The sequence below is a fragment of the Parasteatoda tepidariorum genome, chromosome X1 (genome assembly GCF_043381705.1).
Source record: "Parasteatoda tepidariorum isolate YZ-2023 chromosome X1, CAS_Ptep_4.0, whole genome shotgun sequence".
Classification (NCBI taxonomy): Eukaryota; Metazoa; Arthropoda; class Arachnida; order Araneae; family Theridiidae; genus Parasteatoda; species Parasteatoda tepidariorum.
Window position 1 is genome coordinate 56,860,085 of NC_092214.1, and position 26,840 is coordinate 56,886,924.

General features: G+C 28.3%; 1 protein-coding gene across 2 annotated transcripts; it reads right to left on the bottom strand.

Annotated features, from left to right (window-relative positions):
* Positions 1-557: 557 nt before the first annotated feature.
* On the bottom strand, positions 558-23,209 carry LOC107448949 (F-box only protein 8). Of its 2 annotated transcripts, none has more exons than XM_016064323.3 (7): positions 22,816-23,209; positions 19,883-19,986; positions 14,323-14,452; positions 13,257-13,383; positions 9,847-9,965; positions 7,723-7,907; positions 558-4,111 (listed from the first exon to the last, which is right to left on the bottom strand). In XM_016064323.3, the coding sequence occupies exons 2-7, from the start codon at positions 19,947-19,949 to the stop codon at positions 3,912-3,914; spliced, it is 828 nt and encodes a 275-aa protein (XP_015919809.1). In that variant the 5' UTR covers positions 19,950-19,986; positions 22,816-23,209; the 3' UTR covers positions 558-3,911. The 2 variants fall into 2 exon arrangements, with proteins under 2 accessions (XP_015919809.1, XP_071043436.1); XM_071187335.1 differs by lacking the exon at positions 22,816-23,209 and adding an exon at positions 20,866-20,884 and having other exon boundaries at positions 3,780-4,111.
* Positions 23,210-26,840: the final 3,631 nt, after the last annotated feature.

Here is a 26,840-nt window from a genome sequence, read left to right on the forward strand (position 1 = left end):
TTACGTTGCTTTTTCAATTGCACGGGAAAAAATAATTCATTGTGCATGAATTGGTTGCTTAGCAATTTTCATGATTAATTAGCACTCTAGTACAGAGCATTTTTTTTTAAAATTTCAATTACGATTTGTTTTACACTAGTTTGGCTTTTTAAAACATGCTTTAAAAGCATAACTACGAACAAAATAAACGAGGAGTTTCAGATAGCTTTTGGTACACTAATTTGTAGACATCCCTCCACATTACTTTTGCTTACCAGACATAAAGATTCCAACATGATCACTAAAGAACATACCTAACTCCCAGTAATACTAGTTTTCGATTAGTGGCGGAGAAAACACATCCCTGAAGCAGAGTACATCTAGAATAACTGGCATTTCTTACATTTATAAAAATAGTAAAAAAACACACATTGGTAGAATAGAATTTAAAATAGTTTGTTTAGTATTTTTCTGGAAATTCAGAAATGCATTTCGAAAACTTAAAGTATCTGATGAAAATTGACTGAATAGATTGTATATCATTTTCATAAATATGTACAATGAAATGGAAACACAAATCATGTATTACAAAAACATTTATTAAGCAGAATTGAGTTTAATGGCAAGTAATAAATTAAATGTTTTTCATTGAATTATTGATCTTCCTTAATACATTAAAATTTGATACTAAATTAGTTTGGCAATACATTAAATGACTGCTATTCTATGAGGATGCAGCTACACATATAATTTACTATTCTGAATACAATAAATTTAAAAGACATAGAAAAATTTCCTTACAAGATATATCATAAAATTTTATTTCTTGACTAGAATTTATAAGCCTTCTATAAGAACAGTACATTTTTATAGTTTAAGGAAACTAATATGCAATGGTATACACAGTAGATATAAGGAATTATTAAAAAAATATATTTTTGCCCAACCCCTGTATATGTTAATACACGATTAACTGTTCCACTTTCCTGGCATATTGTGATCAAAACTGAATATATTTTTAAACAATTCAAAATATAGGTAAATTATTATAATTATTTAAATTATTAACAATTTATAACCAAAATAATTATTACTAGTTACAAATTTATTGCTACATTTTTTGGCAAAAGGTGTTCAAAAACACTATTTTTTGTTTGTAATGTTATTGTCGGGCTTCAAACCTTAAAAAGTTTTAAACCTCATTTATGAGTATGAGAAATCGCATAACCAAAACACTTCTAAATTTATAAAATAATTCTCTATGTATTTAAAAAAAAAATCAAAAAATGTGTCAGCATAGAAGTGTTTCCATTATTTTTTCCAACCCCTGTATATGTTATTAACTAATCAACTGTTCTATTTTCCTGACATATTGTGACCAAAAATGAACACATCTTTTCACACAATTTTGAATTCAAATTAGTAATCAAAACTGTTATAGGTATTACATTTATTAATTACATATAACTTTTATTGATAACAAAAATTAGGCATTTTTACTTAAAGTTGGCTTCTTGCCAAAATAAAAGGTATAGAACAGGAAAAAACATTTTACAGGGGATAAATGGAAGGGGAAAAAAAACAGTATTTTTGAATACTTAAGATTTTTATTTCTTTACATTCAGCTTTGGTATGGTATGTCTTAAAACACAAAGTATATATATATATATATTGAGTTGAAGCAGTTCTTTGTTCCTTATATTTAAAAAAATATATATAACTTATTATAGCGACTTGATATGAAAATTAGTGTAATATGACACTTATAACACTAGTCTTAAGAAATTTAAATGTTTTTAATAATATTTTTAAGTATTTCTGTTTGGCTTTAATCTTGCATTAGATTAACGTGCAGAATCAATACCAATGTATAAGTAACATTAACATAGGGGAAAAATCTAAACAATGAGCTAATTGAGCAAGACATAATTATAATAGATATATAATTAATGAGCATTTTATGCATGTTATAAGTTTCTGAAAATCGAGAGACTAGGAAAAAAACTTTTAACAAAAACAAATTTCATATAAACTTAATGCAGTAAAACTTTACACCATGGAGCAAAAATAAAAGCAAGAGTTCTCTATTGTTGAACTCTTTGATTGTAGTTCATTTGTCGATAAAATAACTCTATTTTCCCTTCAAATATATTAGAAATAAGACACATTTATATGGATTTCATTTTCAAGAGGCAAATCCAGAAAATTTTATATGAATCATAATTTTAAAAATGTTAAAAGTTATGCATGCTTTTTTATTAATAAAGTAGTGAAATATTTTAAAGCCATGATAAATTTATTTCTACAAATGAGCATAAGCGCACATTAGATTATACTCTTGAATAATGAAAAAACGTGAAATAATTATTTTTTTCAAGTGAATATCAATACATAAAAACATACTTAATTTTCTTCCTTTATTGCAGGACAGTATTTGATTTAATTGGTCAAGCTTAAAGCTACATTTGATGCCAAAATAAAGAATAGGATATTTTAGATCTTATATAGGCTCAATGGTTAAAGATCGTAAAAGCAAATTTGTTGACACTATAAAATAAAAAAATAAAAACAAATAAGTTTGAAAGACTTTCCCAAAACATTTTCTGTAATTCCTAGATTCATTAAAAAAAATATATCAGGGAGGAAAAATACTAATAACCATCAGATTTTTTAACATAATTCAATTTCATCAGTACTAACTTACATCAAATCAAAATAAAAAATATTCACTAATGAAAATCACATGCTAAGAATGTTTCATATTCTCTCCAAAAAAGTAGTTTGCACAAAAAGCAGATAATTTTAAACACTTGCAGTTTTAATTAGCTATAAAATTGTTAAAGTATAAAAAATTCTTATTGCAATAAACTTAATAACAACAAAGAAGTATGAACTTAACATCAAATACTTAAATTTTATTTTATTTTAATCTAAGCTTCCTTAGTTTATTTTAATAACACTTATTGGAGATAATAGAAACTGGTAGTTAATGCAAAAAGAAGATAATTTTAAATAGTTTCAGCTTCTCTTTTTAGCCTTCAATTTTGTATTTTTAATTTTTAAGCTGCATTGACAGTTATAAAAAAATATAGCAATTTTGCTTTTGAGAAACTCTTACAGAATGCTTCAATTACTATTTCATATAAACAGCTATTCAGTCATGTTTCGATAAAATTCATTTTAAAGAAAAAATAAAAACAAAATTCAAACTAATTAATGAGTTTTTTTATTTTTAAATTGTGGATTAGTGTTAAAGTATAACAACCTAATTTGGATTGATAAAGGAAGAACAGATTTCTTAATTTAAAATGTTTCATTACACAAAGAATGAAAATTTTACTCCTAAACAAAAATATCACATATATTTCTCATTACAATTTAAAATTATTGATGTTCCAAATAAAATTTCTAGAAAGTAACACTATGTCTTAGATATGTTGTTAGGATTCTTTAAATTCATTACTTATGCACCACAAAATTTAGAATGACCAAGTGATTTCATTGTTCAGTGTCATAATATAAAAATATATTATTTTAGTCAAAACAAATTGAGTCACATAACATAAAATAATTCAAAAACTGAATGCTTGAGTTAGCAAAATAAACTCTAAAATTTCACAATAAAACTCTTTTGCAAAATTGACTTAGAAAATACATCAAATCAGGGATCCATAAAAATAAATCAATAAATTTCTTTGCAAAATCTAAAAACACATTTACCATAATGTGATCAGGAGAATATGTATATTACAACACAATACACAAGTCTAACACAGAAAATCACATAAATATGTGCATAGCACATAAGTAACATACATCATTTTCATGATTGTATTTAAATAAAAACAAAAATTACAATATAGCTTACAACATATACTCTGACTTCGACTAGCATGAACAACATTAGTTTCTATAAACACTTAGGCTTATGACTAATCTCCGGAATTTGGAGCAATATGTCCCCTTAGATAAACATCATCATACATGTGTCCGAAAAACTCATCATCAGCTCGATGAATTGCATAACGTACATTGCGAATAAATTCTCTTTTTGACATTTTATTTTTGATGTGAGGACTAGTCAAATCTACAGACAGCATAATTAGAGAAAAGCACAAGATATATACCATATCTGAAAAAAATTAATATAAAAATAACTTTGTTTTAGTGATTACAAATAAAATAATTTGTGGATATTAAAAAAATCTAATTAAAATGCAAAAACGTCTAATATAAAAAAAGTAAAATTCAAAATTAATTGAGAGATTTCAATCACATTAGCGCTATTTCTAAACTTTCTACAAATTTTAGATTCACTTTTTTAGTTTTTTTATATTTGGAATAAATTTTTGTTTTAAATTTTTAACGTTTTTCGGGAGGAAAACTATCAGCGACATTGTGATAATAACTGTTGCTGGGTACGGGGCCCTCTTCCCAACAATCAAGAAATTGCAGACCATGCAATGGTTAAACTCAAGAAACACAGCTCTAACATAAATGAATATTAATTCAACGACCGTGAAAGACGAATAAGATTACAAATGATTAGATGAAAAGTTAACATACTGATATTAATAGCGACACATAATTGAGACCCGTGCTGTAGCATGGGCTCTACTTCGAGAAGTATCTTACATACCAGTAGCTTTTAAAAAAACAAAGAGAGAGAGTGCGAGTTTTCTGGTTCAGTCTTGGCCTTTTAAACATCGATATTTGGCGTCATTGACTAGTTACAAGCTACTGAGCACTTGCATATATTATTGTACAAGTAGGTGAAGAGTTGAGTAGTAACTGGCTCCTCTCATAAGGAAAACATTTACTCATGAGCGTAGTTTGTTACCACTCCAGATGAGTTTCATTTGAGATTTAGTTTTACTCTTTTAGTGCCACTACCCAGTAATGCCCATACTCTAAACTGATGTTTTTTTTAGGGTTAAGTGCCATTACCCTGCTTACCCCATACTGTTTCTTAAAATTGACCATGATCTAAATGAACTTCGAATTTCAAACGGTTGTAATATTCGATACTCCGTTTTCGGCATCGAGCACACACTCATTACAAAACTGTTGCATGGGAGCTAACATTTGATATAGATCTGCCATTATTTGTAAAATGCATGTTCAGTGTTAAAAAATGACCATTAACAAGTTACCCTATTAATACAAGTGAACTTGGTATTAATAGGGTTGCAATACTTGATTCTGTTTTTAGCATGTGATGAGCATCAGGTGAAGATGCACAACAAACCTGTTTCGCTATCAGCAAAAGAAATGGATAATCACTATTCACAAGAATAAACATGACAAAATAACGAGCAATGTTTCAAAAGTAACTGAGCTTTTGAGTATAGCAAACTCAAATAGTTGAAATCTTTCATAGCATCAAAGATAAAAAAAAAACTCCAATAATGGTTAAAATTAAAACCTGAGTTGGCTTTTATAACTACATATATCATTTGTAACAGATCTAAATAAAAATTTACTGCCAAAATTCATGTTGTTACAAGAATTATTTACAGTCTAAGAAATAAACAAAAATTAAAAAATAAACAATTTTAAAAATTTAAACATTATGTGCTAAAATATGACTTATGTACCGAAGTAAAAACTTAATGATAGTTCAAGCTTCGAAATCAAACATGCAAATCTCAGAAAGTAAAATTAAAGAAGGCACATTACAATTATTTTAGTACAGTAAAAATAAGGTTTAAACTTTACATTTAAAAAGAAAGTTCTACCCAGTAGTACAGGGCGAACAATTCAGAAATTGCTACAGTTTTTATGTTTAAAAACAACTATTTTTCATTGGTACTTTTTTACACTCTTGGACAATATTATCTAGTGGCTATCTTAAAAAGCAAGGTATTGTTCTTTATGTATTTTTTCATACTAGATGCAATGAAACAAAATTCTAGTTGCAAGAATATGTAAATTTTACTTTATAACCATGGTTGAACAGCCGACCCAAATTTTGGGTTTACGACTACAAATGTTCAACTCCGTAGCCTTGTAATTTTGAAACAATCCAGAAGAGAAGGAAAACTCCTGAATCTCTGCCCCCAGAGGTATGAATTGCTTCGGGAACATGGAGGACTTTGTGACTCAACAGATTTAACATGCACCGGTCACCATATACTTACAAGGGGAGCCCTTGGCCGATGGAGATTGAACTCACCACAGTGTTTTCATCACAGAAAAAATATGGGTGAGAATTTCTCACCAGGTGAGATTTCAAAAAGTTAAGTAAGTTCTAAAAATTAAAAAAACACAAATAGACTTGAAGAAAAAACTATTTCTTTAATTATAATATATTTTTAACATCTTCTATTTTTTAAAGCATTGAATTTTTTTGCTGCATCATCATAGAAGATTTTGCCTTTACAAAGTATATTTGTCCATCCTACATTAGTGCATAAAAAATTTGAACGTCTTACATGAAGAAACCTTATCTAAGGTAAACACGTAGTTGCAGAGAAATGTGTTCTGGAAGGGGTTCCGTGGTTCGGAGGGGTAGTGTTCTGTTGTTAGAAAAGGTTCTGAACAATACTGGTAAATCGGGAAGCTGGATAACGAGGCAGATGCTGAAAATAATGAAAGATATAGGTAGAAAAGTGAAATGGATTTTATTCTAAATGGTGTAATGCGAAGCTTTTTCCAAAATGCGAGAAATTCGCGAATTTTGAAATTGATTTGTAGAATGCGCGAATTTCTTGCAGTAATAATTTTTTAATGCGAGAAAAGAAAAAAATATGCGAGATTCTTGCATTCTCGCGCTGTAGAGAAAACACTGTCACCTCCTCTTGGACATGGGCCCAGTGCCCTACCAACTAGGCTATCTCTGTCCCAGGATATGTAAATTAAAATAAAAAAGTAAATAAGCACAAGTGAAAAATTGTATTTTTGTATCTAAAAATCCTTGCAACTTATGAACTATTAATCCTATTGCTTAGTGTTTGATTTCTTTTGATTCAGTGTAAAAATATTACAAAAAAAAAGAATACTTAATTTGTCTAGATAGCAATTTCAGATGCATTAATAGGTACAAGTTAAACATTGCGCCTTTTTTAATAAAAACAAAACCATTATAACTTCTGAACTATTGGTTCTATCATCTCAATTTTAGCCACTTTGAATTAGCATAAAAAATGTATAATACCTCACTTGCCAAAACAGCCACTAGAAAGCAATGTCAAAAGTGTAGATAAATATAATTGAAAAATAGAACTTTTTATACAGTAAAATCTTTCCACTTTCTGAACTATTTGTCATATTACTTCATATTCGATCTCATTCAATTCAGTTTGAAAAAATGCATCCATAGAGAACAGAACTTAATTAGAAAATAATACTTCAGATTCTCCCCCATTTATCCCCACCCACTAAAACCAAATTTGTGAGGCTGTTTAATGTTATACCGCATATTAAAGAGAGGTTATTTTTTAGAGTCCAGTTTGGATAATTTAAGAGCTTTCCTTGCTGTACTATGTATAAATATATAAAGATATGAAATCCAAAAATTCGATTATAGAAAAACAATAATAAAAAAAATTATAGAAAAACTCAAAAAAAAATCATAATAATAATAATTAATAAGTTTTGGGTTCAGAGATAAAATATAAATAAATTTGCAATTTTTTCTCTGTGTCACATATTGCACACTTTAGAAATAAATGAAAACAGAACAATCTATTTTAATCTGCTAAAACAGGATTTTAATCATAAGAAAACAAAAATATAACAAACCAGTATTCAGTTGCAGATTTGGGTTACACTGACAAAAACGTGCAGAAAACTTTTCCAAAAGAAAATTCAGGTAGCTATCAAGTTGATTTGGCGCTTGGAGAGTCTCAAAAAATCTTCGAAGAGCATGGGGTAAAAATTGATTTGAAAAATTGTGCATTCCAATCAGATGGCAAAGGACATCTCTCCTATAATATAAAAAAGAAGAAAAAAAATTACAAAAAGATAGTTCTTATTTTGTAAAATATATAGATATCTTATGCACAGTTAATAAAATATAACCTTATTAGAAGGATACTTATTTGACCACATCAAATAAAGTTAGTAAGTTTTAGAATAAAGTGAGATTTCTTGAATTTTGAGCCAAACAAAAGGTTTTGGGAAATATTTTAAGTTTAAAATGTTACTGCCTGCTTTACTACAGTCAAATCTCAATTTTACAAACTTTAATAACACAAATTTTTTGAAATCATGAAAACTCCCTATTAATTTGAAAAGTTATCAACTGAAAAAAAAGCTTTTTTAAATAAAATGCATTTCTCTGTTACCCTTGATTTTAAAAAATAACTTTGATTACCCAAAATGCATCTATTCTAACTTCTAAACAATTTAAAATGTTTCCTCAAACTTTAAGTTTTAAAGACTTTTTTTTAATACTATTATAAACCATTTCTTAAGGCCCTAATAAAAAGAGATTGCCTTGCAGATTGAAAAGAAGTTGCCTGAATCATCCATTCATAAAGAAGTAGACTTATAAGACATGTCTGCACATATGAGAATAACTCACAATATTCCAAAGAACTTATTAAATTAATGAATTAAAAAGACATTTATATGTCTGAAAACAAAGTTACCGTAGACAGTAATCTTGCCACGTGTGATGATTGGGAAGAATCGGCAATTTTAAAAGAGAATAGCATCAAATGATATATTGGATGAGAAAGAGGATGAAACAGAAGAAATTCAGTAAAACTTAAAATAAAAAAGCAAAGATCTTGAGATTTTTTGAAGTAAGTTTTGTGAAGTAAATACCAGATACACAACTTTTAAAACTTCAGTATAGTTTGACTAAATTTTTAAAAATATTAAATTAAAATACTCATTTTTGATATCCTAATTATATAAAGCATGAAATTTTTAGTGTTTCCTTTCAAGTTTGTGTAAATAAAAATACATAATAGTATATAAAAAATAACTGCCTTATATTATTGCATGCATCAAGTACTAGTTAATTTTAAATCAATACATTTCAGTCACCTAAATTTATTCCACAGTTTTTTCTAAATATTTATTTCTAAAATATATTGATATTAAGCTTGAATTAAATTAGATAAGATTAATGTAAGCCGGATTTAAAAATTTATTGAATGTAAAAGTAAACTTTGATAACTTTTTGAAACTTTTCAAAAACAAAAAAGTGGTAGCACAAGTGTTTCAGAATTACAATTAATTTTGCAAAAATAAGATAGTTGTAACTATCATTAAAAATTATCTCTCTCTATATATATTCATGTTTAAATCTCAAATAAAAGAACAGTACTCTTTTAAAGGTAAAGTGGTAGGTATCAGAACAAAAACTTAGAATAAACAAATATGAACTAACACTTATTTTCATATAAAAAATTTTCTGTATAGACCTTTATATATGGCTGAGCATTAATGGAATAATAATAAAAAAATATAAATTACTTATAGGTTAATTTTAAAACTTTTATAAATTAATATAATAATTTAATTATAATTTATATCTAGACCTAAGACCAAACAAATTTAAAATGAATTATTCAACGTATTAATGAAATAAATATATTAATAAAAATACAATCACAGACATATTAATAAAACTAAAGATTTGAGATAACTTTCTTTTTCATTTATTAAATATGAACATATACTGTAAACACATTCATTATATAATCAAGATTATTATAAGATCATTAAAAGAAACTACTTCTCCAGAGTCATGATCACAAAGAACAATATGATTTTAATGCGTTAACAATAATTTTATTAAAATGAAACTTATAACAGTTAATGTAAGCACAGATCTAAACTAAATAAAATACTATTTAAAACCTTCTCATAAAATGTTTATTGTTCTGACTTATAATTAATACTTCTTATTACCTTGAGTTTAAGTATATTCTCTTTTGTCGAACATTTAGAGTTCGTGTACAGTAAATAAAATGTGCAATTTCTTGTGGGTTATCATCAATCAACTGATGTTTAATGAAGTAATCCATACCCTATAAAGTACAATTAAATATTATTAAAAAAAAGCTAAAATGTAAGAAATAACGATTAATTAAAAAAAAATTTGCTTCCAATTGCAAATACAAAAGGAAAGAAAACACAATACAACAAGGTGAAACAAATTAACTATAAACAACAATAAAAAAAACGACCTCAACGTTTGGCAAAGGAGATTTCTGGCCACAATAATATTGGCTTGTCACTGAGATGTAGTCCACAAGTGCTCCATAGAAAAGCAGATAATTTCTCTTCATAGGTTCCATCAGGTGATATAGAGGGCATAAAGGATGAGCAAAGTTGCTTGCCCAGGCAATCATGGCTTTTCAATAATATAAATAAAACCACTGCTTTTTCCAGTGGATAATCTGGCAAGTAAGTGAGATGCTTCCAGCGTTTAGTCTTCACTCTACCCAGCAAATTCAGTTTGTGTATTTTTTCGCATGGACTGTTAACAGTATAGATTTATTAAATAGAATGACATATTTGGGTCTGTTTGTTGCAAGAGCATCGGACCTTTCTCCTTTGATAATCCTGGGGGCATTTGGAAAAGCATCAAGAACATATGCAAAAATTGTAGATCAATTTACCTTTCAAAACACTACTCAAGAAGGTAATTCACCTATTACACCACCAGGAAGTAGGGCTACGTTGTTATATAATTTTTTCTATATTTTTTAAGAAAAACATCTTCATTACAAGCTTGATACAATCTAATCTCATTAGTAGGGTACTTATATGGCTATCTCAAACAAATTTCATAAGAATTATTTTGTACAGTTGCAAGTTCATGAAATTACTTAGTGATGTTTACTAGCATAGGTAATGTCCACTTGAAATATTGCTAAAATTTCTGTTCCAACATTTATTAAGTCCGGTTCTGTTTTTAAATGAAATACAAAGAGTAACAAAATTTGAATTAACTAAAATTTTAATGAATAAACCATGCATAGTAAAAAATAATAATGAAGAAATAAAGATAAACAAGATTATATTTCAGTATTTAATAAGAAATACAAGTGTAAAACTACTGCTATTGTGAGTTTCATATTTTACTATTATAAATTATTTAGCCATTATGCTTATGATTTGTAGATTATGATCCCAATATTATAGCTTTAAGAATTTGTAAAATCATATTTGAACACTCAAAGAACTGCAATTTCTCTTCAGATGTCTCAAAAACTTTAGAGAGAAGTCTCATGTATTGCTAAAATTTTGAAAATTAACCCTAATCAATTAAATGACATGTTCTTAGAAAATAAGAAACAAGAGGAAGTAAACAATTTTATGTATCTTGGAAGTGTAATTTAACAACAAAGGAACTGATGAAGATATGCTAAAAAGATTAAACAAAGCCTGAAGCAGTTAATATTAAAATTTATTGAGTTTGCAGTTTTATTTAAATTTATTGAGAATAACTCAATAAATTCCAGAAAAACAAAGATATAACAAAATCAACAAATATTAGAATTTTCAATATTAATGTTAAATATGTCTTTCTCTATAAATCTTACATATCACGTGGTTTCATAAAATTTGTAACACAGAAATCCTTAGAAAAGCAACAGAAAAAAACACTTGAACAGGAAATTAAAAAAAATGGAAATGGATTGGTCATATTTCATGAAAATCTGAAAAACTTAAAGTAAAACAAGTTTTTGATTTGAATCCTTAAGGCAATAGAAAAACAGGAAAACCTAAAAAACACTTGCTGCAATGCAATTGTAAGTAAATTAAAAACAATAGGAAAGACATGGAGAGAGGCAAAATATCTGGTCACAGATAGAGTGAGATGGAGAGATATGATAAAAGCCAGTGACTCCAATTAAGAGTGAAGAGGAATATAATGATATGATCTTATGCATTGCATTTTAATGATTAAAAAATAGGTAATGCATTCTATTAAGTATTAACAATATCTACAGATTTTTATCATCCCTTCAGCTTTTTTGCTAAATTTCCATTCTAAAAACTTTGTATTAACTTCTTAAAACAAATTTTGAATTTTGGCTAAATTAGACTTCGAATTTAACAAAAAAATAAATAAATAAATAAATTTTTGAAAAAACTATTATTTTCAAAAAATATGCATTGCTAAAATAAAGATAATCCATAACATACTCTTGCAACCCATGACCAATTTACTACAAGTCACAATGCCAGACATTTTTAGTAAATATATACAGTGTAACATCCGATATCAAGGTCAATCGATTCAGGGTCAATTTCCCTGACACTTTTCAACAATCAAAATAAACAAATAGGTTTTCATCTTCCCCTCTCTTTTAAAAAAAAAAGGTATTTTGACATGTTTTCTTTTTTTCTAGCTTCTAGTGATTTATGCATTGAACCCATAAATCACCAGAAAGGGGAAAAGAAGATCTACCAAGACCGTTAGTGACGCTCCCCACCTGGAATGCAGGAAAAGAGGAAGATTTGTTTTCAAAAGTGCTCAACTTGAGTCTTCTCCCCCCTTCTTCCCTATGCAGCTGGCTAGTAAAAGAGGCATTTCCTGGAACCTTTTTATTATAGTATTAGGGAAAGAAGAAGTACTGTGGAAAGAGGTAAATGCGGCAAACGTTAACGTGGAGGGGGAGCAAAATGGAAAATTTGAATAGGTCTAAAAGTATACATGTTCTTGAGAAACATTCGTTTTTCTTCCCTGGCCATGTAATATTTAAGAGGCAGGGAAAATGGGGATAATATTCTTTCTTTAGCAGATTCTTTCAGTCACACAAGAAAAAATAAAGAGAACCCGATCAGTATGCCACGCCTTTATGCTTCATTGATCGCCAATGATCAGAGAGAAAATAAGAATTTGTCACTTCCCGTCCTCAACTTGAACAATCTCCACCACCCACCCACCTTAATGAATGACGGATACTTCCGCTTCTTGCTTGAATAGTTCTAGTTAAAAAGGGTGAAAAGAGCAATTAATATTTTCATAACTGTCAAATTTTTTTCGTTTTCTATATTTTAAGCAATAATTTTTTTTTCTAATATTTTATTTTTGATTGATTAGATATCATTCTAATACTAAAACATTGCTGCCCAAAAAATAATGTTTATTTTTTCTTCTTAGATTCAGATCGTTTATTAGATCATTTTAAGCTTTGTTTACCTTGGGGGTCTACTATATGGAAAAATCTATTATCCAGACTTCCAGAAGTTCTACCGATTCCAGATACACGACTTTCCACTGTATATAAATACTTGTCTTGTATGTTTAAAATTGCGGAAACCAATACTGATATATTTAAATGCTTATGTATTGTTATACTAACCATAAAAGCATCAGCATTGAAAGTAATTGTTCCTTCATCTAACTGCAAATACAGTTGTTGATAGGAGAAACCTTTATGCTTCTCTTTTGAATAAATAGAAGCATATCTCCATTGACTTTTACATAAACTAGAAGGAAAAAACACAATTTTTCAGAATAAGAAAAAGAATCATAAAATATATTCATTTAAAAAATTGAGCTTTATACAGTGATTTAGTCAATATCAACATTTTTCAGATTAATTTGAATAATGCTAGTTTATAAATAATTAAACAATAATTAAAATACGATAAAATTTTGAATATTAACAAAAAGTACAGAAATTGTAGCCTACAAATGACTTAAGATGTAAGTAGCACATTAATTCATGTAAACATAAAGTAATTTTTAACGAATAAATTATTTTCCATTTTATAAACTTATATTTCGCACTGAAAATAAAATATATTTTTAAATCAATATATACTGAATCAGAATAATTCAATATTTATATACAACATAAAAAATTTTATTACCAAGTATAAAATACTGAAATGAAAAATTTTTACTAAAACTTTTTAAATGACAATTAGTTTTTTTCTATACACCCATGAATACAATGTTTAAAAGATGTTCATTTCATACATGATAAAGGGATGCCAAGATTAGTTTTTATTCCAGGCACAAAATAGAAAAGACCTGTCCCTGCATTTTTAGAATAGACCTGTCCCTGTCCTTTAACTGTATTCGAAATTTGTTGCATAACTGATAAATATCAGCTAAAAGACACATTCTAAAAAGGTGATGTTTTACTCAGTCAGAAAGCACCCTCTACCAGCTTATCTTTTGCTTCGTATTGAGAAAAAAAAAATTTTAACAAGTTATAATGTCCCTTATAGTTGTGGTCATTAATTCCGTAACACCCTATACATGAAATGGTATATTAATGAATAGTGAGTAGATTAATAATATAAGCTATAAATTAAAATGATTTACCAACTGAACAGTTTCAAAATAATAAAATTTTGTTAGTAAACTGAAAGACATAAAATATTGCAGATGCTAATTATACTTGAAATTTAACATACCTTTGCCACAAAATCTGATCTTGTGCTAGTTTACCCCAAACACATGATGCTAAACATAAATCAGTGGCATTTAAGTGAGATAAAACACACAAACTTATTTCTGGAGGAAGATCAGCAAGATCAGGGAAACCTTAAAGTACATTAATGAAAACTTTTGATAAATCTGATAAATTTAAGTAAATGAAAAACAGACAAATGAAAAAAGTCGCAATGTTTTTAGTTAAGTGATAAATGAATAAAAATTTTCAGAATATGAATACAAAGGATACTAAAATAAGATTACTCTGAAGCTATTAATGCATTTTCTTACCCACATTTTCTTAATTTCATCCATTGTATTACACTAGTGTTGACTCAATAAGGAAACTATACATTTTTGGCCCAATTATCTCAAAAAATTCTGAATCAGTTATAATGAAGATGAAACATTGAAGAATACTATTTCATGAAGTAGTTAAATTTTTGTAATTTGGACTGTTTTAATAAACTAATAATACTATTTTTAAGTAGATGACCGCAAAAAATATTGCAAATCCAATAAAACGCCCTTCATCTATAACACTGAAACAACCATTAAGCTAAATCAATAATATATTAATTTTATATTAATAATTTTAAACCTAACTGATGCAAGATTTTCAAATCCATCAGTGGCACTCTGAGAAATGACCCCATGGTCAAGAGTTTCAGAGTTAGCATTATGTTTGCTTTAAATGAGAAACAACCAACAGTTCAAAGTTTTGCAATTCTCCCCTTTCTCTCAATTTCTTTCATAAATTTAAAACAATTCTTTGGTAGAACATCCAAAATATTCAAAGCAAACAATATTTAATGAAGCTACCCACTCACTATTAATTATTTTGCTTTTCTATAACGTATCACTTATTTCATAGTAATTAGTCTCATAATCTAATAAAAACACTTTATTTCACTAAAATCATCTGCACTCCTTCCCTTAGTAATTTTTCGTAACTCTTGTTTTTCCTTCATAACTAGAAACATAATTCAATAGTAAAATGCTACCCGCCATTTTTAAAAAAAAAAACTCTTTAATTTTACTCATAACTACAAAGTTAGGTGCATATAAACTATGTGCTCTACAAAGAAAAAAAGCCATATTGAAATTGCTGACTAGAGTATTCGTTTTATAGATTGTTATCTATTGTTAAATAAGCAATTTTAATAAAACTTAGATTTTTATTACATTAAAACACAAACACACTCCTGCTTTTTGTATGGAATATAGATTTTTTTTCCATTTTACATTTAATGATTGATCTAATGGCACTGATTTCAGTCATGCAGTGAAACAGTATAAGCAAAAGAGAATACTTAAAAGATAATTATTTTGAGGTTAAATTTTTGATTTTTATTTGGAAAAAAAAAATTGGAATTTAACTTTTGATCTTCATTCAGGGTTGCCACTCAAATCTGGAAAAAAAATTCCCTGTGTTTTCCCTTATGCACAATATATTAAAAGAAAACAACAATTACTGGGTTATTGTTGGGCGAGTTATTGTTGGGCTAACTATATTTATTAGTTTTAATTGCTGGAAAACAGCTGAACATACTTAAATAATGCTATAGTAAATGAAATACTTTAGTTTAGCAGAAATATCATGGTTAAACATCCCATAGATTACACTTTCAGTGGTCACCATTTTTTAAAAGATAAAAATAAGAAACAAAATCCCCTGTATTTTCCCAGTTTGTAAAGAATAAATCAAAATTCCCTGCATTTTCCCTGTTATTTTAGGTGATTTTTAAATTCCCCATATTTTCCAGGTTTTCCCTGTTCTCCCTGTGGAGTGGCAATCCTGTCGAACAGTTTTGTGATCAAATGCTTTTTTTACAGAAATCTAGGGGTGCCTCATTTGTGTCAGCAGCTAAATACTTAGATATGTATGGGATTTGCATTATTAATCGTTTAATAAAAATGCAATTAACGTTAGTAAATAGTCATAATAAAATACTCTTCAACTTTTAATTCAAACAATCGAATACATAATTTTTTCTTTATCTCTAAAATGCTTCTTTTTTTTCTGGCTTACACTGATTTTGACCAATTTGAAAGAATCTGAGCATGATGATGATCATATCCACAGAACTGTGTGTTTTCAGTTGTTGCAGCTATACTCAAAATTTTAATAGAGCTCAGTTTGAACAAGAGAAATGCTTGAGCACAAGAGTCTTTTTTTCTTCCGTTTTTGCATAGTCAACAATTATTATTTTAAGCTAATTTTTTTTAGAGAAAGCACAAATGCAAGCTGCCTGAACTGGAAAGGATAATCAAATCATTAAAAAAAATGGTTTTCAATAATAAGTTAGCTCATATAAATATGAATAGATATTTCTTAATAATTTTCTCTGTAAAAATAATCCAATTTATTACTTAAGGATTTTTTCTTTCAAACTCCAATATTTTTTAAATTTGAACACGAGTGTGAATTAAATCTTTTCGAAAAATTTGTATTTAGAAGTAATTAAGAGACTACATTTCAAAAGTAGTTTATAGTTTAAGTAGTTATAGCTACTTTTCAAAAATAAGAAGTTGTAGTTAACTACATTTTTATTGAAGTAGTTGTAGCTAGTTACAAAAAAATGTAGTTTTTCTAAGCACTGGTTAATAATATTTTTGAAAAAAAACTAAAAATTTAAATATGTTTCTTACCAACTGCAACTGAAAAACAATAATGTGTTGAGAATTTTAAAGAAATTTTCAGAATGCAAACATAGCTACTATAAAATAACAGAGTAATAATAACAACTTCAAAATGTTTATGAATAGTACGCAAAATAAAAAAGGGGCCATCCGAAATAACTTTTGATTTAATGATCGGATCTTCAGGTTCTAGGACTTAAATTTAAATTATTTGAAGGGGTGACAAATAATACACAAATTTATTAGTGCAGAAGATATTTTAAGTTACAAAATCACAAAACATACTTTCTTTGAATAAATGTATCCTTTTTTTCCAACGGATTTGGATTTCTGACCCCCAAAATATAAGGGTTAACCACAATCAGGAAAATATGGTCTTAATAGTTTGGTTAGAAAAGCTGTCCAAATTTTGGACCCCTTAATGTAATTTTACTTTTAGTGTATTTCCCCATATCTCAAGAACTTCGTAAACGAATTGTAAAATTTTTGCACCGAATTATAAAATTCGTTTAACCAAAGATAATATATAAAATATAAATTTCAGTAAATAGTTATTATTTTTTATTACTTTATTTAATAACAGTTGAACAAAAATTTTATTGTACAGTATACAATTTTTAACAACATTTTAAAGAGTGTAATTTTAAATGGCAAAATATAAATTTTGAGCGAAATCAGTCAAATAATACCTGAGAAATTGAACTTAAAAATATAACTTTTTCAAAATTTGATTTCTTAGAAACTATTCAATATTTTATCATTTAAAATTGCAATCTTTAAAACAATGTAAAATATTGTATAACTTACAACTGTTCACGACAAAAATAATAGATATTCAATGAAAGTTATATTTTGCCTTTTTTGGAAATGAGTTTTATAATTGCGTGCAAAAATTTTCAATTCTCTTTTAACATTCTCAAGATAACACGAAATAAGCAAAAAGTAAAATTAACTTTAAGTGGTCCAAAATTGGGACCACTGACCAAACTGTTGAGACCGTATTTCCCATATTGCGACAACCCATTATATCTTGGGGGTCTGAAACCGTCAAAAAAAGATATTTTTATTAAGAAAAAGTATGTTTTTGTATCTAATTTTGAAATTTAAAATATCATCTGCAGTAATTAATTAGCATATTTAAGGTCATTCCTTCAAACAATTAAGATTGTGTCCTAAAATGTGAAGAACGAATCATAAGATCAAAAGTTTAGGGTGGTGCATTCTTCATTTTGCCTACTGAACATATGCAGGGTGATTCAATACAGTGGTTACAAACTTGAATAAAAGGCACAGCTGACTCGAGTTTTTTTGTTATTAGGTTAACCACTATAGGCTTATGCATCCATGGAATGCAAATACAAGTTAGTTTCTCCATAAAAGTTCTCTCTGAAGTTTGTAGTAACTTTTGAATTAGGAATTTTCTTTTCTTCATGATTAGATAGAGGAAAATGTCTATTGTATTACTTTAAATTCAATGAGTGGATAAGCAGTTTATTAGCTTTAATAAAATACAATTTTGGTGTTTAGATATAAAAACTATATAAAGATAACAGCAAAAATTTTAGTAATGTAATTAACTATTCTTTTTGGAATAACTATTTGGCCAAACCTTAATTATGACTAAAAATACACAAGTAATCTCATAGAAAACTACTTTTATAAAGAGTCTAATAAGGTTAGCAGCAATGTATAATGAAAGACACTTATCAATTTTGGTTTATTTATATTTTAACATTTTTAAATCTGGGCACCACAAAGTTACTGAATGATTTGAAGACACTGTAACACAGGCAAAAAACACAGTAATTTTTTAATACTTGTACAGTGCACACAAAAAAAAAATGCCCTGAATAACTTTAGATCTAATGCTCAGATTTTCACGTACTAGGACTCAAACTGAATGGTTCATGGAGGTGATTTCAAATACGCTAATTAGTTCCTGCAGACGATATTTTAAGATAAGAAATCAAACACAAAAACGTACTTTCTCTGAATAAACATACCTTACCCTCAAAATATAGAACATAGCTCCAATCTAGGAAATACAGTCCCAAAAAATTGGTCATGAGAGCAGTCCAAAATTTAGGCCCCTAATGTTCATTTTGCTTTTTACGTATTTTGCAATATCTCGAGAATTTTATAAACAAATTGAAAAATTTTTGTACACAATTATAAAGTATTTTTCATTATTATATTTAGTAATAGTTGGAAGAATTTTCAATTACAAGGTATACAATTTTTTCATCATTTTAAAGAATGTAATTTTATAAGTCAATTTTAAATGACTTTCTTAAAATTTGATTTCTCAGAATAAAATTTGACCAGTTTTGCTCAAATTTTGTACTTTGCCATATAAAATTACATTTTTAAAAATGATGTAAAAAATTGTGCACCTTATAATTCAAATAAAAATTATTAATAAATAATAATAAATTATTAAAAATTACTTTTGCACGGAGTTAGCTTCAGATAAAAAAAAATTTATAGTTGCGTGCAAAGCTTTTTCACTTCACTTAAAAAGTTCTTGCGGTACAGCAAGATAGGCAAAAGTGAAATTACCATTAGAGGGTCCAAACTTTGAACCGCTCTCTTGACCAAACTATTGGGACTTTATTTCCCAGACTGTTGCTATGTCTTATATTTTGAGAGTCAGGAATCTAAAGGGGAAAAAAAATGTTTGCTTATTTAGAGAAAGCATGTTTTTGTGTCTTATTTCATAACTTAAAATAACATCAGTGCAAATTAATTACACATATTTGAGGTCACCCCCAGGAACCATTAAGTTTGAGACCTAATACGAGAAAATATGATAGTTACAACAAATTGTTATTTAGGGTGTTCCATTTTTTTTCCGTAATTTCACAAATGAATTGATAAAAATGTAATTGTTTTATATACCTATAGAACAGTTGCCAGCATTCATGTCATTTTCATGTTCTTTAAGTTTTTTCAATACCTGGCCCATTTCAGTTCAGTTGCTTAACTCAAAACAGTGTTTGAAACTAAAAAGCAAAATAATATAACATGAAGTAAAAAAATTTCCAAATGACTGCAAGAATAATAACAGAGAAAATTATAAAGCATTCAACTTCAAGAATTATGCTTCAATTATTAACCCTTTGCAAAATTATTTTGTAAAGACTCAATACAGAGCAACCACATGGGTAAAATATACAATTAAACCCCAGGATAATGATTTGAACTGAAATCGTAAAAATTAAGAGGATAAATCACAATTTTACTCATCATTTAAAAAAAAAAACAATGATGTAACAAATAATAATAATAAAATAAATTCATTCTAGATAGCATTATTGCATGCATTTACTAATTGTGCCGAACTTTTATTTTAAAAAAAATGCAATTACAGAACAAATATGCAGAATTATTTATTTTATATCATTAGCATTTTAAATTAAAATATTGTTTTCTTTTCCCAGGTCTTAAGTTTTTTTTAATTAGAAGTATAAATGATAATGTCACATTTTAGAGCTTAACAGAGATAGGATAGCAGTATTAACATTTTGAAACAAGTAAATTTGGTTTATTGAGCATAGCATATAAATCTAAAATTAATATTGAGTTTAACTGAGGTGGGGAAAAATGCATCATTAAATAAAAAGAATGTAACAGAAAAACAACAAAGGAATTTTTAAACAAGTCTATGACCAAAACAATTTACTCCTGCAAAAATAAAGTCTAAAAAACGCTTGAATTATATTTAAATAAACATGCATTTTAAATATGAAAAAAGAAATATGCCAACAATATTGGGCAGAATTAAACAAAATTCCTACTTTAAATAAAACTTTATTTTCCATCACGTATATAAACATAATATCATCAACAATATATAACTTCCTTCGAATAAAATTTTTTACCCAGCTTGCCTTTTGATCTTGATCCCATAGAAAAGAGGAGAAAAGGGTCTTTTAGACCGATTTCTTTGCAAATCCACATGGTTTTTTAATCGTTATTTTTGCAGTTATCTATCATATTTTGGCTATTTCTACATGGTTTTTGAATTCCACAATTTCTACAATGATGTTATTAAGACAGAGAATTATAAATTTGATTTAGTACTTTTTGACATACTTAATTCGCCTCAATTTAAAAAACATCCATGCTGTTAAACAGTCAATTTTTTCTACAGTTTTTGACAATTTTTTTGTCAATTTTCAAGTGATTTTATAAATCCGGATAATTTTAATAAGTATATTATTAAGACATAGGAATTTTGTATTTCAATAATTATTTTTTGATTCAATTGATTTTTGAAGATTCCATCATAAATCCAGCCTATTTTCCAATTGTTTTTTTTTTTTTCCAGACATTTCCTATTGATTTTTCTTAATTCCAATACTTCTAATTAATATGATATTATTCTGACATGGGAATTTCAAATTGTAAAAGATCAGCTCAATGCGCTTGCTTTTTCTGTAATTCCATGCTGTTATACCAGCGTTTATCAATCACTTCAACTTGCCTTTCGAGCTCTAATATCTTCAATAGGATGTTAATATGATAAATGAATTTACTTTAGTCATCAGTTTTTGACACGCTTGATTCGATAAAGGGAAAAAAAACACAGAACTTTTTACAAAATAAGCGCATTACATTTAGGTGAAAAAAATAAAAATTGCTAAACTAATTTAAAACAGTAAAATATATTTTTACCCACAAATTCAGGGATGAATTTGACCAAAATGCGCACTTTTCACTTAGCGATTTGCAAGTTGTTTTTACTTATTAGAGTTTTAGAGCATCTTGGTGCAATTGTTAAATACTGTATTTTTGAGAAAAAGGGGACAGAATTTTTGTTTTAGAGGAGTTTGGTGCAATTGCGTTGCTTCATGTTGAATAACACTTCGAAGTCAGCAGTGATTTAAAGATAATATTCTGTGTAACACTATTTTTTAATATAATTTCTAATGTATAAGGAGTTATAAGAGTTAAAAAAGTTAAGGAGTTATAAAAGTTAATCAATTTCCCTTTTTCTTGCAACAAATGAATAATTAATTACTTAGTAATAAAAATTTACATTTGTATAATTATTTTTCTTACAATGTTTAATTAATGTTAAATAACATTAAAAAATACTTGATAATATTTCCAGCAATTTCACAAGAAAAAGATTTAAATAAAAAAATCAAATATTTTAGACAAAAAAAAAGGCTTTTTATTTCTTTTTGAAATATGGAACAACGAAATTTCAATTGATCTCTTGCAAAATTTTGCAACTGGCAAAATTCGTAGGTCTACTCAGGCCACTAAAGATATTTTAAGAAATACTTTTATCTTCATGCAAAATTATTAATAAAACAATTATTGAAAAGAAAAGATAAATAAATTTTAACAACATTTTAAGTACTATATAAACATAAGCATAAAGCCTTGTCCTACATACAATTGACTTAATAAATATTAAGTTTTAAGTAGATAAAAATTAAGAATCCTGAAGACATTTAGGGGACCTGGTTCACCATACACTAATATTCTTGTTGCTCCAACGCACATAAACAATTCAAAAGCTATGGCAGCTTAAATTACAAAATAAATTAAAAATAAAACATATAAATTTGTACCTAGTTATTAACTCAAACTTTAAACAAAAATTGAAATTTGACGCAGATATTTATCTCTAGCAAATTAATAGACGGAACAACAAAATTAATATAATAAATAATAAAAAAAAATTAAAAAATAATAAGATCAAAGTAATACAAAGGAAAACAATCAAAATTACTAAACGAAATTAATAATAAAACAAATCACATATCGATTACAAAAATACTTATTGGCAAGTTAATAATACACTCTGCATTAGATACCATGATCAAACTCAGTAAACTCTTTCAAACGTCAAATTTCAGAAACAGCTAAAGAATTCAACATGCTTCATCACTTTTTGAGCATCAAAGTATTCACGTAATTATTGATGATTTCATTTGTGCAAGTTAATTTTCTCTTACGCCACTCATAACATAAACAAACAGGTTATAGTCTGTTTATTTATTTAGATTGTTTCCGGCTGCCTATATCTGTCCAAAGCAAAAACTTGTTTAAATTGTTAAAGAACCACTTTTGTAAATTTTCAGTTAGAGTGCACAATAAACAGCTGAGAAATTCTACGTGAGCTATTAGCCATCGAAATGGGCTACAGGTGGCGTAAAGCAGAACTCTCTACCTATGGCAACACTTCGCATACTTTCCACATTAGCGTGTGGAGAGTCATTGAGCAGATTTTTGTAGATTTTCGCCTAAGATTAATAGGAAGTGAAGGTCTGTTTTATATGTTGGCAACGATTAAAAGGTTACTATTTTAATTCTCGTGGCTACATTATTTGCTGTTTTAGTCGCCAACCAGCGCTTTGCTTTTGCCCTGCTTTGTGCTTTGGCTCCATTGTAGAGTAGCAGTTCAGTGCAGCACGTGTTAGAATCACTAGTGATAAACATTGATTTTATTAATTTTAGTACTTAATTCTTCATTTTAAGACTTGGATAATCTATTAAATCTCTTATGGTAAGTTTAACTATTTATATAAGTTTTGAATTTTGAAAATATTCAACTTTTATGTTGTTGTATGTTACATCCCGTGTTAAATCTTATATTTATACATATTATAATCGCTCGATTATTGATATAGCTAAGTNACTTAATTGAGTAAGACTAAATAATATCTTTGTGCAACTGCGAATCTATTTCCAAGTTAAGAAATAGTACATCATTAATGACAGTCACGTGTGCAAGATACTTCGACGTAAGATGTTCTAAAGCCTAGAGACAGTAATAAATCTGTCCAATCATAGACAGGGCATGAAATTTCAGATTTTTGCGCTCACTAAAGATTCGCCAATAATGAGATAAACCACTCGACTAAGGTAAACCTGAAAGAGGGTAAGTTCTTGGAATTTTGTTGCCACCGGGAAGATAGGACCTTCACTTCCTTCTAATCTTAGGCGAAAATCTACGTCACGTCATTGAGCAAGGAAGTACGTTTTAGTTTCTCTCTTGATTAATTAAAATCTTTTAAGTTGGAAAACTATTGGCGATCGAAATGGGCTGCAGGTGGCGTAGAGCAGAACTCTTTTCCTATGGCAACACTTCACATGCTTTCCCCATTAGCGTGTGGAAAGTCATAGAGGAAGGAAGTACGTTAGTTTTTCTCTTGATTTTTAAATAGATTAAAATCTTTTAACTTGAAAAACTATATGGAACTGAAAACTACATTAAACATAGTTCTAAAGAAAAGTATCACGGAAATTTTAGAAAATATTTTTATTAAGTAAAAAGGAAAAATATTAAGAAAAGGGAAAATATCGTAGTACATTCCTATATAACTGAAAAGAGGAGAAGAGGGAAGGGAGAAGGGCTAAAGGCATGAAGCAACCGGTCTCTCCCCAGATGGCGTATTCGAGTGTTGCGATCGAGAATATGGAGCTGAAAACTACATTAAACATTGTTCCAAAAGAAAGCGTTGTAAAAATTTTAAAAAATATTTGTGGCAAATAAATACAAAAAACATAAAGGGGGAAAATATCACAGTACATTCCTATACAACTGAAAGGCATGAAACTGGTCTCTCCCCAGATGGCGTATTCGAGCGTTGTGATGGCCACATATTATTAATTAAAACTGAAAAATACAAAGAAAAGGAAAAATATCGTAGTACATTCCTATGCAACTGAAAAGAGGAGGAGAGGGGAGAGAGAAGGGCCAAAGGAATGGAGCTGGTCTATGGATGCTTGACAGTGTAAAGTTAAGCACAAATGGCGCTAGGGGATGAAAATCGTCGTAGGACTCCCGGATTACAACTCCCGACTGATTTTTACGCCTAAGCTTGAAAACACGCACCATTCAATAATGATATACTTGTAGTGTCTTCATCGATTTAATCATCTATTCTAATTTTCAGCGAAACTAACAACCATATATGGCAGTACTTTTACTCTCGTTACTTGTACTGCCGGTACAAGTAAAGAGTACGTACTTTTACTTCGTTACTTTTTAAACTTAGTACTTTTGCTTGTACTTTCGTTACTTTTTTAGGGAAAAAGTACAAGTATTTGTATCGGAAATGTCGAATGAAATCGTTACTTCTTTCTGAAATTTGGTAAACTTATCAACAAAAAAAAAAAAGATTAAATTTTAAAAAAATGCCTGGGCAGTAATATTATCCCTATGAGCCTAAATAATATTATCCCACTTACAAAATGTCCAGCAGTAGACTGATCGTTAAGACACGGTTCCCATCAGATCACCGAAGTCAAGCATCACTGGCTGCGGTCAGTGTGCGGGTGGGTGACCACTTTGATCAGTCTGCGTAGGGACAGAGGGTGTGCGGTACGGGTCCTCGTTAAACTGTTCAACCGTAAAGTGCTCGGCTTCGCGTGCAGGTCGTCGGGCTACCGAAGCGGGGGTGCCATCCCCTCCGCAGAGGATCGAAATTGTGATGGCATGTCTTCGGATCATCCTTCGGGATGTTTCCCAGACCGTCGCCAATAGCCCATTGTGCAGCTCTAGTGCGACGTAAATTAACAACAACAGCTTATGTTTAATTTATAAAATTAATGTGCAATATATATGCATTCACAGCTAACTTCGTGTTTAAATACCTCGACCTTTTAAAATTGTCATTCCTGAAAGGGAAAAGACGGCTCTTTTGATCTTTTGTTGACTGCAACCATCATTGTGAGTGGAATGTTCTCCAGAATTGTGTGTCCAGAACAATCATTATTCATCTTCTGAAAATTGCCTGTGATAAAGGATGACATCTAAACAGGGCCGGATTAACCTAGGGGTCTCTATCTTTTAAGGAATTGGTAACTAATTTTANTGCAACACTTTTCTCCCGGCAACCACGATTCATGACCCTGATTTTCTGCTCTTTTGAGCGCGCCCCGTGTTCTTTGTTCGCCAAGGTCCGATCAATGGGCTTTTCGCATTGTGATTGGCTGTTGACTATCACTCATGGTTGCAAGAATTTGGGAAATTATCGCGTTTATTGTGAATTAAAATAAAAATTTCAATAATTTTGTGCACGCCTGTCTGTGTTCTCGCGTAATCTCGTACTTGGTGTGATGAAACAATTGGTTCATTGATGGATTGTGTTTACATTTATTTCGTAAACAGCCACTGGAAAAGAGGAGATTTGTGTTTAAAAAAGAAATTAGGCGAAAATGTTTTCGAATTTTTAGATATTTATAAATGTAACAATAAAAATGAATGTTTTCTTTGCTATGTTTATTATTTGTTTTTAAATAAAAGTATGTCATTTTGATATTAAGAGTATGTTCTTAATACTTTGCTCTTAATACTTTTAAATTAAGTATTCTCTTATAAAAGCTTAGCTGCAATATTTATATAATTTTCTTACATTCTGTTGTAAGGAAAAGAAAATTCGGATCTAAATTAAAAGAATAATTATGCCATGTAATGTCTAATCATCCTATGCATATTTCCTAACATTTGTACTTAATTATTAAGCATTATAATTGTAACATAAAAAATAATTCTGGAGTAAAGTTCAAATTGATGTTTAAGTGTTTATATATTATGTTTATTCGACATTAAAAGTGTTTCTACTTCTAACATTTTATAAATGAATTTGTAACCCGCAGTTTTAATAAAATAAAATTATCGCTAGTTAATAAAACTATGGCAAGAGAAAAATTATCGGTAAAATTTTTATGTGGTTATCAATTATTATATATTTATTTGGAAGTAATGAAAAGTAATAATATATTTGTGAATCTAAGCACATCATGATAAGCAATAATATTGAAATGATAAAAATTCTGTGGAAATAACAATAATATTGGAAATGAAAAAAATTCATGTTACATGAAATTTATT